The sequence below is a fragment of the Olea europaea genome, unplaced genomic scaffold (genome assembly GCF_002742605.1).
Source record: "Olea europaea var. sylvestris unplaced genomic scaffold, O_europaea_v1 scaffold858, whole genome shotgun sequence".
In the NCBI taxonomy this organism is placed as follows: Eukaryota; Viridiplantae; Streptophyta; class Magnoliopsida; order Lamiales; family Oleaceae; genus Olea; species Olea europaea.
In genome coordinates this window covers 1-19,596 of record NW_019267031.1, presented here as the reverse complement: position 1 = coordinate 19,596, position 19,596 = coordinate 1, and the positions used below count along the sequence as shown (strand labels likewise).

The 19,596-nt window shown below is 33.3% G+C and overlaps 2 protein-coding genes and 1 non-coding gene across 4 annotated transcripts; 1 reads left to right on the top strand and 2 right to left on the bottom strand.

The window, feature by feature from the left end:
* Positions 1-12,752: 12,752 nt before the first annotated feature.
* LOC111391935 (bet1-like SNARE 1-1) lies at positions 12,753-15,542 on the top strand. Of its 2 annotated transcripts, XM_023017220.1 has the most exons (7): positions 12,753-12,842; positions 13,056-13,144; positions 13,697-13,844; positions 14,577-14,633; positions 14,725-14,784; positions 14,871-14,956; positions 15,180-15,542. In XM_023017220.1, exons 2-7 carry the CDS (start codon positions 13,131-13,133, stop codon positions 15,184-15,186), a joined length of 372 nt encoding a protein of 123 aa, XP_022872988.1. In that variant the 5' UTR covers positions 12,753-12,842; positions 13,056-13,130; the 3' UTR covers positions 15,187-15,542. The 2 variants fall into 2 exon arrangements, with proteins under 2 accessions (XP_022872988.1, XP_022872989.1); XM_023017221.1 differs by lacking the exons at positions 12,753-12,842; positions 13,056-13,144 and adding an exon at positions 14,028-14,339 and having other exon boundaries at positions 15,180-15,517.
* A 679-nt stretch (positions 15,543-16,221) lies between these two features.
* On the bottom strand, positions 16,222-16,292 carry TRNAG-GCC. Its single transcript has one exon. It is a non-coding gene; the product is annotated as a tRNA-Gly (tRNA).
* Positions 16,293-18,571: 2,279 nt separating this feature from the next.
* On the bottom strand, positions 18,572-19,099 carry LOC111391940 (transcriptional regulator SUPERMAN-like). Its single transcript, XM_023017226.1, has one exon. It carries the CDS (start codon positions 19,097-19,099, stop codon positions 18,572-18,574), a length of 528 nt encoding a protein of 175 aa, XP_022872994.1.
* Positions 19,100-19,596: the final 497 nt, after the last annotated feature.

Here is a 19,596-nt window from a genome sequence, read left to right as displayed (position 1 = left end):
TGTTTTGGCACAAGTTTGCTTTCTGGAAGACCTAGCATTAATTATGACGTAATTAAGATCTTAAACCTAATTTATTCTGTTTTAGTTCCCCTTTGTTCACCTAAGAAGTTGATTCTCTAGCATCATGTTACTTTTCAGAGGTCTACTCTTGATTGCAATGTGGAAATGATTATTAGGTTCTTGTTAATATCGTCCAATTGTGTTATCATCTGATAAATTTATAATAACTGAAAGTGAATGGCTACTTGGTATTTAGCCCTTATTGGACAGTGGGTATTTGAAAATCAATGTTCCTCTACACTCATTTTCAATCTGATATTTTCTCAAAAAAGTAATTTTCACTTTTCTTTATAATTTTTCTCCACTTTTTAACTACAAAATCATCAAAAAATTTACTTTCACACAAGCACTTGCAGAATTTTTTAAGTTGGTATTTAGAGAATTTTTTGGGCTAGTTTGCCCAATTGACACACTTCTTAGAGATTGTAACATTTAAGGTAGTCAGCATTTTCCTTCCATGTAAGAAAAGCTTTGAAAATGTCAAGCTATCCAGGTCGAACTCCCACATAATATCGGTCTTCAGTCTAACTAATTAAGTCGTCATTATGGTCTTTTTCACTACTTTTCTATTCGAATTCTTTTCTTAACCCTTTCTATTGAGTATTGACTATGATGTTCGTCTAGATTTTCTTGACTATCACACTGAAGAATGTATTGCATGGTGTGAGAGAGTGATTATCTTAGCTCGGATCATATGGTGTGAACCTCGTCCTTTAACAATTTTGTTGACTTAATGTCAAGCTCTTTAACTAGACTTCGCCCTCAATATTTCTACTTATTGATCTGGTTTAGGTCGCAATGCAATCTCAAAATTGATAGATAATTTCGCAGTATATCACAATAGTAGAAATTTTGATGGTTTGCTATAGAAATCAAGACAATTTTTCTTCCAAGCCCCATCCCATGTTTGGCGTACAGAACTGTCTATTGGGCCAGCCAACCCAGAATCTAATTGGATAAAATTTTCAATCTGGGCTTACAATTCGGCAGGACCCGGCTCACTTCAACTAAGTTTAAGGGACCCTTCAACTAATAATATGTTTAAATAAACATTAATTGCATGATTTGGACAAGAGTGGCGTTTGCTTAATGAAGTTGATAAGGTTTGATAATCAATTGGTTAGGTGCACCCAATCAAGGAGACATTTGGTCTATCTTTTTTAGTACAATTTCTTATAAAATAATCAGAAAAGAGTATTTATATTAGGTAAACCTACTAATTCTTTGAAAAATTATCCTAACCAATTGAGTCAATTAGATATTCTAATCCCGAGCCTGTGTTCACTTTCATAACACTGGTAGGTCGGATTAGATATAACTGAGCACGACAACTAATACATTTTTTCTTTTTTGAAATTCTACATAGTAAGGACAACATATCAAATATATTAAACATGGTTGAAACCCGCACATAATTTTAGTGCTTACAATGTTGGAAATTGATTCAAAATGTAGGTTTTGACTAATTGGTTAAAGAGAGACTCTTTAGTCATTTAAGGGAGCTCGAACATTAGTGTCTTAAGATTTGAAGTAAAAATAGAACAACCAATCTTTTGCGTTCAAAAATGGGACAAAATTTCGACTTACGAAACCAAGAAACATAGAAAGGGAAAAAAAAAATGCAAAAGATGAGATTTTAGTCCCGATAAACAGTCAAAATCTTGCATTTTCTTCTCTCCACATTTCTTGATTCGATAAGTCCAACATCTGTTTGATTTTTCAATGAAAAAAATTAAATATGAAAATATAATTTATGCACCAATATTTTTACTAAACATACAATATTACCCTCGAACCATTTTATAATTTAAGTCTAAATTTTGAGAGTTAGTTATACCTTCAATATAGATTGTCCGCAACATTATTTTTCTCCTCAGAAGATGATAGTGATTATAAAAACAATCATGAGCTTTTAAAACAAAACACACCATGGCGAAAAAAACGATAAGAGCACAGAACATATAAAATACGTTTCTTTTGATGTTCAGTTCCTAATATATGTTGGAGAAGACTTAGAGAAACGGGCTATGTGAATGTTGATTTTTGATATATTTGTTCGACCAGTTTTAACCTGCAGGTGCGTGATCAAAACACAATTTATATGGAAATTTGGATAAAGTTTCGGTATATATAATGTGGTAAACGATTACACAAAACAAGAATTCAGAAGGAGTAGAAATTAGAGAATAATCCACTCTTTCCTTAAGACAAATTGCTCTGCTACGGTACTTACGGTGAATGACACTTGTCTCTAACAATACAATGGATTCACAACTTGTGGTAGCAATACTTTAAACCACAAGAAATCGACGAACTTTTGACAGAATTTTTCCTCTATAAAGAAAATGCATGAAAATGCTATAGAAATAAAAAGGAGATAATTGTAAGAGGAGAATGAGTGCTCAATGTAATTGGTGTACCCAAAATCATATCCATAGGGTCTTATTTATAGATGTAGAAGGGGTGCAAATGAAGTAGTGTGAGTCAAACATGCATCTTTTTGAAAAGTTGCAATATTTGGCCAAAATCTACATCCTTTTGAAAGGTTGCAACACTTCATTTCTTTCAACTTTGGATCGTAATTTCTCATTCATCCGGAATTGATTTCGAGATTTCAAATATATTACAATGACCTACTCGACGAGTAGAATAAGTTGGTCTATTTACTTTTATAATTTGACCATCGGATCAAGTTTGAATATTTGGTTGAAGTTGACACGAAGTCAAACCTTTTCATTTTCCAATTTTCAGTTATTTATTTGAACCAATTCCAACAATCCCCCGTATGAATGAAAATTTGGATACACATGTAAATGCGATGATATGATACAATTGAGAGAGCGGAAATTACTGCATCAGGGATGGTGGCTTCTGGCCTTGAACCTCCCTTAGTAAAATAATATTGAACTTACTCGGCTAATTGGTGAACCATAGGTTTGAACCACTCAGGCTTTGGTGTAAGCTAAGACAATAGTATTCACACAGATATCTTCCCTATTCTGAACTTAGTTTTCATGACTTGGTTCATTTTGGCCATGAACCCTTCTTGATTTCATAAGTGTTTAGAGAATTCAAGTTTTAAACAATTCTCATCGAAATGGCCCCACTTCACACTTACATAGGTGACCTCCTATTAAGAGTATTCAGCCCTATTCCACTTGACTTAATCAAGATATAGGAATCATTAAAAGATAATCTTAACTTCTATCCACTTTGTAGAAAGCACTTTAGTATCTTAAGAATGAGTTAAGAATTCTAATTTCCCAAGTGCTTCATGAAATTTTCACAACTTAGTTATCCATTTGAACCAAGATCTTGTGATCTCCAGTCAACAAGGTAGGGTTACAATTGCAAAAACTCTTACGTAATAGGCTTTAATCCCATTCTTCTCTATAGGTAACGTACTTGATCTCTGGGTAAACTTTTTGTAAGTGGATCTGCAATATTCGCTTTTGATTTCACATAATCTATGGAGATAACGCCATTTGAGATCAGTTGCTTAATGATGTTGTGTCTACGACGAATATGTCTAGACTTACCATTATACATGCTGCTTCGAGCCCTTCCGATTGTCGATTGACTATCACAATATATATTTATTGCAGGTACCGACTTGCGCCAATATGGAACATTTTCTAAGAAATTTCGAAGCCATTTTGCTTTTTCTTCAGTTTTGTCCAAAGCAATAAACTCAGCTTCCATCATTGATCGAGCTATGCACGCTTGCTTTGTTGATTTCTATGATACAACAGCTCTATTAATGTTGAGTATATAACCACTAGAGGACTTGAAATCCTTCATGTTAGATATCCAATTTGCATCACAATATCCTTCTAGTACTGCAGGATATTTTGTGAAGTGTAGTCCATAGGTTAAGATATACTTCAAGTACCTTAAAACCCTCATCAAAGCCTTCTAATGATTATTGTTTGGATTACTTGTAAATCTGCTAAGTTTATTTATCGCAAAAGCAATATCGGGTCGAGTGCAGTTTGTAATAGACATAAGACTGCCAATTATTTGTGAATACCTTAGTTTTGATATACTTTCGCCCGTATTCTTGACTAAATGCATACTCGGATCAAGAAGAGTTCTCGCGAGACTTTTCTCAAACACATCAAACTTCTTAAGTACTTTTTCTATATAGTGAGATTATGCAAGTACAATTTCATCATGCGTTCTAGAGATTTTAATCCCTACGATTATATCTGTGATACCCATATCTTTCATATTGAAATGCTTTGTTAGCATCATTTTGGTGTTAAGCAACATTTCGTGACTATTGCCCATTATTAACATATCGTCCACGTATAGACATACAATTACATAGGCATTCAGTGTATGTTTAATATATACACATTTGTCATATTCGTTGATCTTGAATCCATTTGACAATATTATTTTGTCAAACTTTTGGTGCCATTATTTAGGAGCCTATTTTAATCCATACAAGGACTTAACAAGTTCACACACTTTGTGTTTTTGGTTAGTAGAAACGAACTCTTCAGGTTGCTGCATGTAAATCTTTCCTTCTAACTCACTATTTAAGAATGTCGTTTTTACATCTATTTGATGAATTTCAAGATTATGTATTGTTTTAATTGCAATTAACAACTTTATCAACGTGATTCTAATTACGGGTAAGTAGATATCAAAGAAGTCAAGTCCTTCTTTTTACCTATATCCTTTAGCAACTAATCTGGCCATATATTTATTAATGGATCCATCAGGTTTCAATTTCTTTTTGAATATCCATTTGCATTCTAAAGGTTTGTTACCTGAAGGTAAATCAACCAACTTCTACGTATGGTTTTACATTATAGAATCTATCTCACTATTGATGGCTTCTTTCCAATGCGGTGCTTCCGGTATAGATATTGCTTCATCGAAAGTCTTTGGATCATCATCTACCATATATGTTAGAAAATCCGGGTCAAACGTCATGGAAGTCTTAGCCCTTTTACTACGCCTTGGTTTTTCCTTATTTGAAGTTTCATTGATAGTTTCATATATTCTTTTGTTAGAACTCATATTTTTTTGTCTTTGTAAGGAAAAATATTTTCAAAGAATGTCGCATTCCTTTTTTCGATTATGGTCCCTTTGTGTACGTCTTATATTTTGAATTTGTGTACAAGAAATCGATATACACTACTATTATTGGCGTATTCAATAAATATGCAATCTATCATTTTAGGACCAATTTTCACTTGTTTAGGCTTATGTACCTCAACCTTATCCAAACACCCCCACACTTTCTAGTATTGGTAGGATGGAGGATGACCTTTTTATAGCTCATATGGTGTCTCTTCTATTTTTGTAAGAGGTATTTTATTAAGAAAATTATTTTTCGTTAAAATAGCCCCCCCCCCTCCTCCCCCAAATGTTCTAAGGTAAACTAGAACTTCTTAACATGGCATTCATCATTTCTTCAAGTGTTCGATTTTTACGTTCTGCAACGCTATTTGATTGATGAGAGTAAAGTGCCATTGTTTGATGAATAATTCCATGTTCGGAGCAAAAGTCTTTAAATGGTGCCCCATATTCACCTCCTTTGTCACTATAGATATTCTTTATTCGTTTTTCAAGTTGTGTTTCAACTTTAGCCTTATAGGTTTTGAATGCATCTAAGACTTCGTCTTTACTTCTCAAAAAAAAGATATAGCAAAACTTTGTACAATCATCAATAAATGTCACAAAATATTTCTTACCACCTCGAGTTTATACAAATTTTAGATCGCATACATCGTTGTGGATCAATTCAAGAGGTGTTATGTTCCTTTGTATTGAATGGAACGGTGTTTTAGCCAATTTTACTTCAACACATATTTCACATTTATAATTAGAATTGATTTTATGCACCGGAATTAAACTTTGATTCATTAGTTTGCGCAATGATTTGTAATTCACATGTCCTAATCGATTATGCCACAAACATGAAAGCTCAAGCAAGTAAAAAGAATTTATAGTTTTATTCATAACGACTTGTTTCGGTACAATTGTAAGAACATTCCATCACACATGTATCATTTCCTTACATATATCTCATTCTTAGACAATACAAATTTATCGGATAGAAATACAAGTTTAAAACCATTCTTGCAAAGTAGCGATTTGGACACTAAATTCTTTCGTATTTCCGGCACATGTAGGACATTGTTGAAGACTATTTCCTTCCCGGATGTCATCTTCAAAGTGACTCTACCTTGTCCTTCAACTTTAGAACTTGCAAAGTTTCCCATATATAGTTGTTCCTCATTCAGTTCTTGATAGTTGGAGAACATTGCCTTGTCCGCACACACATGGCGGGTAATGCCAGTGTCAATTCACCATTCTCTAATATTTCCAATCATGTTGCATTCAAACACTACTGCAGATAAACTCATTTCTTGTAGTCCGTTGGATAGAGTGTCATTTGCAACCATGTGGGCTTGAGCATTCTTCTTTGACTTTCGACATTCACTTGAACGATGTCCAGCCTTACTACAGTTGTATAAATTCCCTTTGAACTTCTTAGCCTTCTTGGAATTGCTTCTTCACAGTGCATAATTAGTAGCCTTTTGTTTCTTGTTTGTTGTCTTTGGTTCCATTTCAACAAAGTTTGCACCATCTTGATCAACCGGCCTTCGTTAGATTTCTCGGTTGTCCTCTTCAATCCTCAAGCGCACAATCAATTCTTCCAAATTCATTTTCTTGCGTTTGTGCTTGAGGTAATTTTTGAAATCTCTCCACATAGGAGAGAGTTTCTCAATAATGGCGGCCACTTGGAATAATTCACTCAATTCCATTTTCTCGACATGGATGTCGTGCAACAAGACTTGAATTTCTTGCACTTTGCTAATCACAATTTTGGAATCCACCATCTTGTAGTCCAAAAATTTGCCGACAATGAACTTTTTTGTTCCGGCATCCTTGGTATTGTACTTTGTCACCAAAGAATCCCATAGTTTCTTGACTGATTCCTTTGAACTATACACCCTATATAGTGTATTATTCAATCCGTTTAGGATATAGTTCTTGCATAGGAAGTCCGAGTGTTTCCATGCATCCAAAGCAATAATCGACTCACGGTTATTTTCCCATTCTTTACAGTCAGTGCAGTTTCCTTTAGCAACTTAAGCTAAATTAAGAGTGGTGAGATAAAATAACATCTTTTGTTGCCAACTCTTGAAGTCCACTCCTGCAATTTTTTTCGAATTTTTCCCATTTGAGATAGTAGTATTATGCAACGGTATGACCATGGGAGTACCACATTATTGAAACCATTTTGATTTGACGAAGTCCCGATGGTAGTCATTTATGTTACACAAATAGAAGTTCAACAAAATGATAATAATATCGGTGGAAGAATATTACACAAAGCACTATTCAAGAAAAGTAATGATTTGTCCACGACCAACCAAAAAGACACAAGAAAATTTGTCTTAAGTTTGTTGGAGACGACTTAGAGAAACGGGCTATGTAAGGGTTGATTTTTGATATATTTGTTCGACTAGTTTTAACTCGTAGGAGCGTGATCAAAATACAATTTATATGGAAATTTGGACAGAGTTTCGGTATATATAATGTGGTAAACGATTACGTAAAACAAGAATTAAGAAGGAGTAGAAAATAGAGAATAATCCAAGGCGCGACATTATCTCTTTCTTTAAGACAAATTACCCCGCTACGGTGCTCACGGTGAATGACATTTATTTTCCAAGATACAATGGATTCACAACTTGTGGTAGCAGTACTTCAAACCACGAGAAGCCGGCAAACTTTTGATAAAATTTTCCCTCTACAAAGGAAATGCTATAGAAATGGAAAGGAGATAATTGTAAGAGGAGAATGAGTGCTCAAAGCAATTGCTATACCCAAAATCACACCTATAGGGTCCTATTTATAGATGTAGAAATGATGCAAATGAAGTAGTATAAGCCAAAACAAGCATCATTTCAAAAAGTTACAACACTTGCCCAAAATCTACATCCTTTCGAAGGGTTGCAACACTTTATAATTTCTCATTTATCCGGAATTGGTTTCGAGATTCCAAACATACCACAACGATCTCCTCGACGAGTAGAATAAGTTGGTCTATTTACTTTTGTAATTTGACCATCGGATCAAATATGAATATTTGGTTGAAGTTGACACGAAGTCACACATTTTCATTTTTCACTTTTACACACTTTTTTATTTTCCAATTTTCAGTTATTTATTTGAACCAATTCCAACAATATACATATTAATTAGTTGGAGGGTTCAAACCTCAATAATGCAATGCTTTATCTTTGGTACAAAATAAGCTAAAATATGATTTCTGTACATGTTTTGAACACTCTGAACTAGAATGATAAATTTAAAGAAACAACAAACTCGAATAATATTCCAAGGTTTGCTTTCCAGTTACAAACTTCAAGTACGAGCACCAAGATACAGTTTCAAGCTGTAAATAATTCTTCACCAAAATGTAAAGCAAACAAAACAAATTTAATTAATCCCATAAAGATGAGCAAAAGGAGGAATTCATTATATTAATAGCTGGTTTAAATATCTACTTATGACTAATAAAACAAGTCATTATATATATATAATCTCTCTCATAGAAATTAAATTGATTCCATGGAAGAATAACAATTAAAAAAAATTATATTTCAATGATGAAATTGATCGAATTAATTCATCCAGATGCAGGTGTAGAGATACTGATGAAAGACCAAAGCTATGTAGGGGGACAATTGAGTTTGTAGTTTCCAAAGAATATACGGTCCGAGATCCGATGCTTGTTGTATATTTCTTCCTTATTGATGTATCCATGAATACGGCCATACAAACAGGCGCAACTACAACAGCTTGCAATGCAATTAACCAAGTTAACAACCTCTTCTGATGGTATCGAAGATATGAAATGGAGGAAATTTATTGATTTATGGTAGGAAAAATATAATAGCATATTCATATCATTCCCTAATCCAAAGTAAGTGCCTGTGTGTATACATGTTTGTATATGTATATGTATAGATTTTTAGGGTATGGATTTAGGGTATGGATTTTGATGGGTACACCACAACATTATTTTTGTTAATTCATTTTTTGTTGGATTAAGAGTAAAATTGTAAAGTTGTTGTGGTACAATTATTCAAAATAGATTTTAATTGTGGTGTTATTATAATGTGGTGTAGAAAATAAATTTTTGGTAGTATTATAATTACCCATACAACAAAACTATAGCTAACACTACAACATAATGGAATGTACTGTGACATAAATATCCCCATGCTGATGTGGCTCAATACTCCTCATCAAGATAGGAAATGTATGTTCAATAATCCTATCTTGTTTATTAATGCTTTGAATCTGGCTCCCCCTAACGGCTTCGTCAACAAATCTGCTAGTTGGCATTGTGAAATCATATGCAACATCTTTACTTCAGCTGATGATCTTGAAACTGTATGTTGTTTCTTTGACTTCCACGATTCTAATGAATTATAAAAAATATGCAATAACCAATGATGGACCTTCTTGTATCAGAACATGTAGCCCAGTCTGCATCACAAAAGCCCTTAAGATGAAGATCAGTCTTGCTTTCAAAGAATAGGCTTTGTCCAGATGTACCCTTCAAATATCTTAACGCATGATGAGCTGCTTCTAAATGAGGTTATCTTTGTGACTGAAGGAATTGACTCATGACCTGTGCTGCATATGACATATCTGGTCTCGTTATTGTCAAGTATAGGATTCTTTCCACTAGCCTCCAGTACATACTTACATCTGCAATCATTTCCCCCTCGTTTTTGCTCAACTTCAGGTTGTGTGGTAGAGAGCTATTTGCTAGTTTCGCTCTTAGATAACCTGCATCTTCCGATATCTCCGATGCATATTTTCTTTGATTTATCGATATCCCTTTTGAAGTTCTTGCTAGCCTAAGAAATATCTTAGAGCCCCTAAATCCTTTAGTTTGAATTGTCCATTCAATTCCTTTTTAAAATTTTCAATATATCCCAAGTCATTTCCACCTATGATGATATCATCTACATAGATGAGAAGCACGATGAATAAGCAACCATCTTATTTGCTGAATAGGGAATAATCTGACTTTGATTGCCTGAAGTTTTGTGAGAGTATGTATGAAGTTAATTTAGTATTCCATTGCCTCGAGGTCTGTTTAATCATGGAGAAAGGCATTGTTGATATCTATCTGATGAACATGCCATTGCATTTGAGCAGCAACAGCTAGTAGAGTTTTGACGGTCACTAGCTTAGAAACAGGAGAAAAATGTTTCCTCATAGTCTAAACCAGCTTGTTGAGTGAATCCCTTAGCTACAAAAAATGTCACAGAGAGTGCACAAAAAATTGAGTTTCTCCATGCATCTATCTTCCGAAAGTAAATCAAATTAAATTACTCCAAATTACAATACACATATATTCCAAATTAACAAAACATATATATACATAACAAATGTCGATGGAAACACAACAAATCAATTAACAGACTAGCAAAAACATGGTAACTTAAACGAGGGCATTGCAAGGGTCAGGCCCACAAAGGTTGCGAAGAGAGAAGAGGACTCTGAATCGCTCCGAAATTGGTTGGTTTTGATCCAACAAATAGTCGCAAAGAAATTTCTCGATGTCTGTCGAAATTTGGAACGAACATCCGGAATTAGCACTGCCCATTAGGAGTAGAAATGGAATCGGAACTAGAATTCAATTAACAAACGTAAAACTCTAGCTCTCCCAATTTCTAGAAAGCTAGGGCATAATAAGCGTATTTTCGTAGAAGATGGTTGACATTTGACATAACCTTGACATGAAATTATCCCCCTCCCCCCTCGTGATGGAAAGTGCATGTTGCTCTTTACTTAACTTGCTTAAGACTGGAGGTCATCCAATTTGGAGCAAAGTTTCATTCTAGTCACTCAACTTTCTTTTTTCTAAACTCATTACTAAATATTCAACTTTGTTTTAGTATGATCATCAGCATCGTTTTGATAACAAAATTTAGTGCTTGTGTATAAAATTTTGCTAAACCTTTTTTAAATTTTTAACTGATCAAATTTCAATTTTAATCGCAAACTCATGGAATTCATTAATTTTATTAACTTTTAATCAAAATCTGTTAAAAGTTTTATAATAAAAAAACTTTGTCAAACAAGTCTTTGGTGTCCTTTCTTAGATGATGTATACATTTTTTACATGAACAGTAATAAATGTTAGTTGTCTCATTTAGTAATAATTGTTTTTCAATTTGTCAATATAGTTGCATAAGTATATCAAATATACATTTCAAGTGCAGATCATGTATTAAAAGCACAAGTGTATACTGTTTTCCAACACCAATGCTCTGGGCGAGGTCGGAGAGTGGAGTGTCTGCAAAATATGACCTATTTTTTTCTTTCATCTTTTAATTTGTTTCTTAAAATTATGCAAGTTTTATTCATTTTATCCTCGTGACAATACATACTTTGCATGATAGCGAAAGGTTGTTGTCAATATTAAAATACTAGGGTATGATTTTGCACTTAGGCGTTAAAGTGAAGGACTAAATATTCAAAGTTTCCATTATAAACATGGGTTAATTATATGAATGGTCACTGAACTTTGCCTTATGTTATTACTTAGTCACTGAACTTAAAAATGTAACTCAATGATCACTGAATTTCGTCAAGTATTACTACTTCATAACCGAACTTTAAAATATATCTCAATGGTCTCCGAACTTCAATGGTATTACCCATTCGTCACTCAAGTTGACGCCGTTTATTGGGCTTAACGGATTTTTCTATTTGACGGATTTCAGTGACCATTAAGATAAATTTTTAAATTGAAATATGAAGCCCTTGCTTGAGTCCCGTTCTTTCCCAAAAAAAAAATATATATATATATATTCTTAAACAGTGATTTGACATTATTCAACTACATATTTTTCAATAAAATAATATTATACGTAAATTCAAAATTTTTTCTTATTTTTTAACTATACATTTTTCATCAATATATTATTCAAAAATTCATTTTATACCTCAAAATGAGGATCAAACAAGGGCTAAACTTCTCAAATCAACCTTTACGAAAGAAGAAATCAAAGAAAATGAAGGGAAAAAAGAGAAAACAGAAAATCAGAAACTTATAAATTAAATAAAAATAGAATTGTTGCTAATATTTATCCATCATAGTGGAAAAGTACGTTTGATTTTTAGATCAACTGGTATTAGTTTGCCATATCTCAAATTCCGCATAAATAGATTAAAAGAGAAACAGTTAGACCACTAAAAGAAATTGACAAAGAAAAATTAAATAAAAGTACAAAAATGTTTGAATAGTGTCAATGTAACTAAGGTCGATTTGATTTTTCAATTATGTTACTACTTAGTCACTGAACTTAAAAATGTAACTCAATGGTCACTGAATTTCGTCAAGTTTTATTACTTCATAACCAAATTTTAAAATGTATCTTAATGGTCACCGAACTTTGCACCGTGTTACCCATTCGTCACTCGAGTTGACGCCGTTTGTTGGACTTAATGATTTTTTTTCATTTGAGTGACGGATGGGTAACACGGTATAAAATTCTGGTAATCGTTGAGATACATTTTAAAGTTCGGTTATGAAGTAATAACACTTGACGAAGTTCAGTGATCATTGAATTACATTTTTAAATTCAGTGACTAAATAGTAACATAGGGCAAAGTTCACTAACCATTCATATAATTAACCCCATAAACATCCAGACTTCGTCTCTATAGAGTCTCTTGACCGTTCAATTGAGTTGCAGTTCTGCTGCTTCCCTCTGTCGGCACGTGTAATGATCTTTCTCAATTTGTTCAGATCTGAAAATTTTCTATCAGAGTTGCAGCAATTCCCTTTATCTCTCTCACAATAATCGCAGTCTAAGTTTAAATTTTTGATTGATTGTCAAACCCTAGAAATTGAGAATTTTGATTTAGATTCGAGCAGTTCTTTTATTTATTAACGTGGATTCTAATTTATTTATTTTTTAATTTTTAATATGCAGAATTACGACAAGTGAGTCGCCGCAAGATTCTCTATCATCCCTGAACATTCTTCAGATATCCCGATCGTCATAGCCATGAATTCTAGAAGGTCTTTTCTCCCTTTTTTTTTTTTTGGTTCTGTGCGAATTTAGACCCCAACCTTTAATTTATTTATTGTACAAAATTAGAAGTTTCAATAATTTATGAATTGAGTTTGGAGAAATATTGGCTGTACGTTGATTAATTGTGTTCATTGTGCTTGCTTGCTTGCCCCATGAATTCTGCTTTCCCAGAAACGTTGAATGCTGGAGAATTGAGCTAGTGAATGAAATCAGGACTTGAAAAGCTATCAGCTCTTGGTTGTAAATTAAAAATTTCACCCTTATCTGAGCCCATCTTTAGATATATACATCCCATCTTAGAGAGGAGAACTACATAGTGACTGTTTTACCTAAAGCACACGATAGTAATTGGAAAAAGACTACCATAGAAGACTGAATTTTTCACTTATTTCAAATGGGGAAGAAATTAACAGTACCTTCTATCAGATTTTGAAAATCTAAAGTTGAACCTTATCATAGTCGCCCTTATCGAATTCGTTTATGCATTACTGTCTCTTGGTCTCTACCTGTTGTACTGCTCACAATGATCTTGAATTCAGGGACCGCAATGCTAGAGTTGCTCTGTTTGACGGTATAGAGGAAGGTGGTATAAGGGCTTCATCTTCTTATTCCTCTCATGAAATCGATGAGCAAGAGAATGATAGGGACGTTGATGGATTGCAAGATCGAGTGAATATGCTGAAAAGAGTAAGTTTGAATTTGCCAGAGTTTATAGTTGGATCCTGGCTTTATTTGTCTGGTTGTTACATTTTTCTTTCCTTCAATAATTTTTTTTTTTTTTTTTTTTTTTTTTTTTTTTTTTTTTTTTTTTTATTTTTTTTTTTTTTTTGAGATTAACACGTATATAGTTTTTTATATGTCATTTTTCAGTTTTGTTGGAGGATAAAGAGAGAAAGTTGAATGGATTCCCGTAACTGGTGGTTGAGGTTTCGTGTCAGATTATACAAGTATTTGTTCATGAGGAAAGTTTAAAAAACAGAAGATGAGTTGGGTTTTTTCATAGGTTGATGGAGAATGCCTACTAAAGTCTCTTCCAAATATCTGTATTTACCCTCAAATATAAGCAAATTTACTCAACTTGGATGAGAGTGAATGACAGCTTTGCTGTAATGTGTGGAAGTTCATTTGTTTGATGGGCTTATGTGTGTCCTCTTGTAACATCCCAAGAATGCATTTTGATGGGTATATATTTTCAAATTTATAGCTCTGTAGGATTTGACAGAAGTATAGTGTAATTTAAATTATATGCACTTAGGTTATGACTAAAAAAAAAACTGTTAGTTTGTATACCACGCTTACGTCTTGAAATAAGTTTGAACTGTTATAAATGAAAAAGGTGCATTCTTTGATTTCACATATCATGTATGGATTAGGTATAATTCTTTGAAAAAGGTATTAACTATTATTTTGGATCGGCAGCTGTCAGGTGATATACATGAGGAGGTTGAGACCCATAACCGAATGCTGGACCGAATGGTGTGTATATTATTGTAATATATCCCACACGCCGAATGTGTATTATTAGTCTTGTGGTTAAACACTTGCTCTCCTAACTTTTTGCACGTAGGGCAATGACATGGATAGTTCAAGAGGAGTTCTATCCGGGACCATGGATAAATTTAAGATGGTATTTATGACCTCTACTCCATTATGCTACTCTCTCTTTTGCTTGGATATTTTGCTTTTCTACAAATGACTTTGCACTTGCCTCAGGTGTTCGAAACCAAATCAAGCCGCAGGATGTTTACACTCGTGGCATCTTTTGTTGTCATTTTCATTGTCGTATACTACCTTATTAGGTACGTGTTTGCATAAATTTGAGAATCCGTGAACTTGTGTAGAGGATGCACTGCCTACTCTACTACTCGGCCAATGTCATTGCATGGCATAGCTTTCATGTGCTTGTAAAGATGTTTTGATGCAATATACACTTGGATGGACAGAAATTGTGACATTTTTAATAAATCTTTGACCAATATGATGCCAGTTGACAAGGCTTTACCGACTTTTGTTATTCTGCAGCAAGTAAAAGAAAATGGAAGAAGGAAAAAGAAGTATCTGCACTGCAGCTGTAATTTGGTGAAGCTTAAGAATGGATGGATTTGTTCCAAGCAGCAGTTTCTACTGAATCTGTTATTAGTGTTTTTTGTGGTAATAGCTTTGGTAGAGTCGTTGAAACATTTCAGTGCTAAAGGTCCAGAACCTCTCTGATGCTTCATGCTCGTGTGTTTGTATATGTGTGCGCACGTGTTTATAGATTCCGTATTGTCTTTTGGAACAGACGAAAATCTGTGTAATGGTACATATTAAGTGCATAATCTGAAATGCTGGCACTAAAGTGCCCCTTTTCTAGATAAAAATTTCAAAATGCCGTATTAGATATAATTGTTGAAGAATGCTCCATCTTTTGATTTGAGAATAAGCTCCCTTTGACCTCCATTTTTCCTAAAATTTAAATTTGAACTCCACATTTTATAATAAACTTTATGACCCTGTTTGACCTTCGTTTTTCGTAAAACTCAATTTGAACTACACATTTTCTAATAAATTAATTTGGACGTAAATCCTAAACTTTTTTCATTTTTTGACCATATGTTCTTTAAACATATTAAAAATAAAAAAAAAAATAAAAAGAAGAGGGGAGGGGTTGCTCAAACAAGGACTAAGAGCGTAGAATTTTGTCACTTGTACATCAAATTGTACATAAGAGGTTACATAATATGATGTGGAAGAAAAAATTGTATTAAAAAGTTGATTGTATTTTAAATTAACAAATGGTAGAATATCATGTAGTATTATATAACTCGTTATGTAAACAATAATGTACATTTAACAAGATCCAAAAGCGTAATGTATCGATTGTTTAATAAAATTGTATTAGAGTAATATGTATTAATTATTATGCAGCCTACGTGATTTTGTCAATCATGGCATGTCAATTATGGTGCATTTCTTGCATAATATTTATGAATATCATCGACAGTGTTGATAAATAAAAATTGAAAAAGAGTAAACAATAGATCGGAATGTACCTTAAAACGGAGGAGGAAAAAACCTAAAAAGATGCACCAGCCGGGAATCGAACCCGGGTCTGTACCGTGGCAGGGTACTATTCTACCATTAGACCACTGGTGCTATGCTCCTCTAATTGCTACATATTGTCCTTCTTGTTTTTGACTAACTTCAATAAAGTTCACTACTTTGGACGGTACAAAATAAGCAAATATTATTTTGATCCTAAACCCTTATTTGATCCCCATTTTTTGAAAAAAATACATTCTAAACAATATTTTGATATCATTTCAATTACATTCTTCAATAAAATAATATTACATGCAAATAAAAAACTTTTCTTATTTTTTAACCATACATTTTTCACATATATACTATTCAAAAATTCATTCTTATCAAAAGAATGGGGTTCAAACAAGCGCCGATTCTTAATTTTGCATGATATATCTTCAAATTCTTGGGTATATGCTTAGTAGAATAGATTGAATAGAAGAATTCAAAACAATTGTCCCATACTTCAACTTGTCCATTTCTTTGCAATGAATGTGAATAGGTACACTTGTTTATGGTTTCACATTATGAATTAGAGTATGGTGTAAAATAAAGGTTATAATCAAATTAATGTGATCTTGAACTTTCTGAAATTCTTTTCACTTTTAAACGAGTCAATGAGACTTTAAGACGTATAAAAGTTTTGAGTTTAACTATCATTGTTACCTATTCGGGGAAAAAAATAAATAAATACAAGCACACATGGAAGGGTATGTTAAAGAAAAAATAAATAAAATTCTTAGATGAAGTACTTCTTCATGATATAAAGTATGTGAGCCTCACGAGTAAATCTGAGCGTCATCAACTTATTCGTATAAACATAAATCTTACTTAGTTATGAAAGGGGCATTTTGAAGTCTTTATAACACTTTTAGTTTTTGTTTGGTTCTCATTTTTAAAACTCATTGTTTCCCCTCAAACTCATTCTCAACCATATGGGATTCATAATTTTTGTAATCTTTTCAATCATATATTTAATCAATTTTTATAAATAAAAAAATAAAAATAAAAATAAAAATAAAAAATTTGATGTTTAACTAAATCAAACATGAGCTATATAAAGTAATACAAGAACATTAACTAGTACTAGTTGTGGTACCGCTCGATTCTAATTACTTTCTGATAGATTCATGGTTCATCTATATGCTGTCAAATTCATATGGAGTACTCCTGCACTTCTTAAACATCAAGAGGAACAAATTAACACGAAAGCCGTTGGAAATTAGCAAACTACAAGATTACTTAGAGCCACCCTAATTCAGTTCTAATATACTAAGAGTCGAGATGACATCCTTGTATCATTCCTCATATGAATAATATGGCCGAAATCTAATATACTCAACCAAACCAGAAGGGAAAGACCCAAAAAAAAAAGGGGGGGGGGGGGGGGGGGGTGTCATAATGTCTAAGTAGATTTTTGATTGGTGATTAATTTATAATTTAAGAGATTATAAATTAAATTTTTTATAAAATATGTAAATAATAAGCTAGGAAAATACCGTTGCAGCACATACTTGGAGGTGTGTGCGCTAAAAACATGGAATGAGATTGATAATTACTTCAAGCAGAACTAGGAACCAGAGGCCCAGGGCAATGCTTTAAATGAAACAATCCCTTCAATGCAATCTTTAACTGAAATATGAGGTACCGTGCAAATAAGATCATAAGAAAGCAATTTATCCTTTCGCATTTCGCAAAAACCTTTATTAGATTTTAGTTACTTTCCTCTATTCCTTTTTGAAAAACCGTTGTTAATCTTTGTTATAGCAAGAAAATTAATACCGGCATCTAGTTCATAAATATATACGAGCTCTGGTTGTGGTACTAATTGCTGTTACTGAAAATACTATCAAGCTATATAAAAAAAAAAAAAAAAAAAAAAATTTAATTTTTCCCTTGTCATTTTGCTAACAAATGGTGTAGTTACCAGATCTAGTAAAAAAAAAAATATTTTGATACCAGTGCAAGAGAAACAAAAACTAGACACCAAAACTAGCTATAAATGCCTGGTAATTAAACTACGAAAAGCGGAGATCGGTAGAAAGTTGGCACAATTAGAATACGGAAATAATAGAACCCTAATTTATGATATTCAAATTAGGGTTAAAGATTTACAAGTTGAAATAAAAACATAGCTACGATAAAAAGCTCTTCCCATCAAGAAACCTTAAAATTCCAACTTTACAGCATATTCTTCCTTCATTGGCCACCACAAATTATGAAATTCTTGAGCACAAGTAACCATTTTTATATAAACAAATGGTACTTTTGCATAGAAACTACTAAAGATCATATGTAACTACCTGAGATCGATGAAAACGAGAATATTAATTTAAGGATGTTCAGCAAAACTATCCGAGTCGAAGCTCCAAATCTAAATCCTCTTCTTGACTTATGACCTGTTTCTTCTCCAGATTTTCCATAACTGCTGGCACAAATTCTGAGCTCAAATCCATGCGCCAGTCGTCCCCAAATTGAGTCGCTTGTTGTTGATCGCGATCATCACGAGAATTCTGTTGATAAAAGGGTCCAGTACTAGACGTGGATGCTGGAATATATGTACTATAATTTAATGATGCTTGATCATGATGAGATGCAATATATTGTACTGGTTGATAACTGGACAGTATCTTCTGGTGAAATCTTGGGACTGTGTAATTTTCTTCTTGCCTATTGGAATTAGTTGAAGTAGGTTTGTTCCTTGCTCTATCTTTTCTGTGGATATTCATGTGGCCACCCAAAGCCTGTGCAGTATTGAATCCTCTCTTGCAGAACACACACTCATACAACCGGCCTACACCTAGATCATTATTGTCTTGCTCCGATTGCTCGGTTTCTTCGCTCGCGTTTATTGATTCTTCTTGATGATTTGACTCCATGGAAAATACCGTTTTCTTCGAAATTCTTGAAGAAGAAAGGTTTATATCGTTTTCTTGGATAGAAATAGAGAATTAAGGAGAGGGACTCGAGGATATGGGGATGGAGATATATAGAAAAGACAATTCAAGGGCTTAGCAATTTGATTTGAGCTCAGCTTGAAGGTGTGGGGAAAGAAGACATTTGGGGCACCGATTTTGATTTTGGTTGATAGATTTATTCTGCCGGCTGCTAGATCCTTAATTCGACAGACAAACGCCCATCATTTTATTGTATTTATTGCTTTATTTCTCGTACTTATGTTTACTTTTCCTGTACATAAAGTCCAAGGTTTAATTTAATCTAGGTTTGTCTTACGGTCAATATATGTTGCCCTAGCCATTGTGACAATTAGTGACTGACAGTTTTATCGACTAGTCTCGTCGCCAATTTTGCTACCAATTGAGATATCCAGCGAGCATCGGCTAGAATATTTGTTTAAAATACAGAAATATGTTTT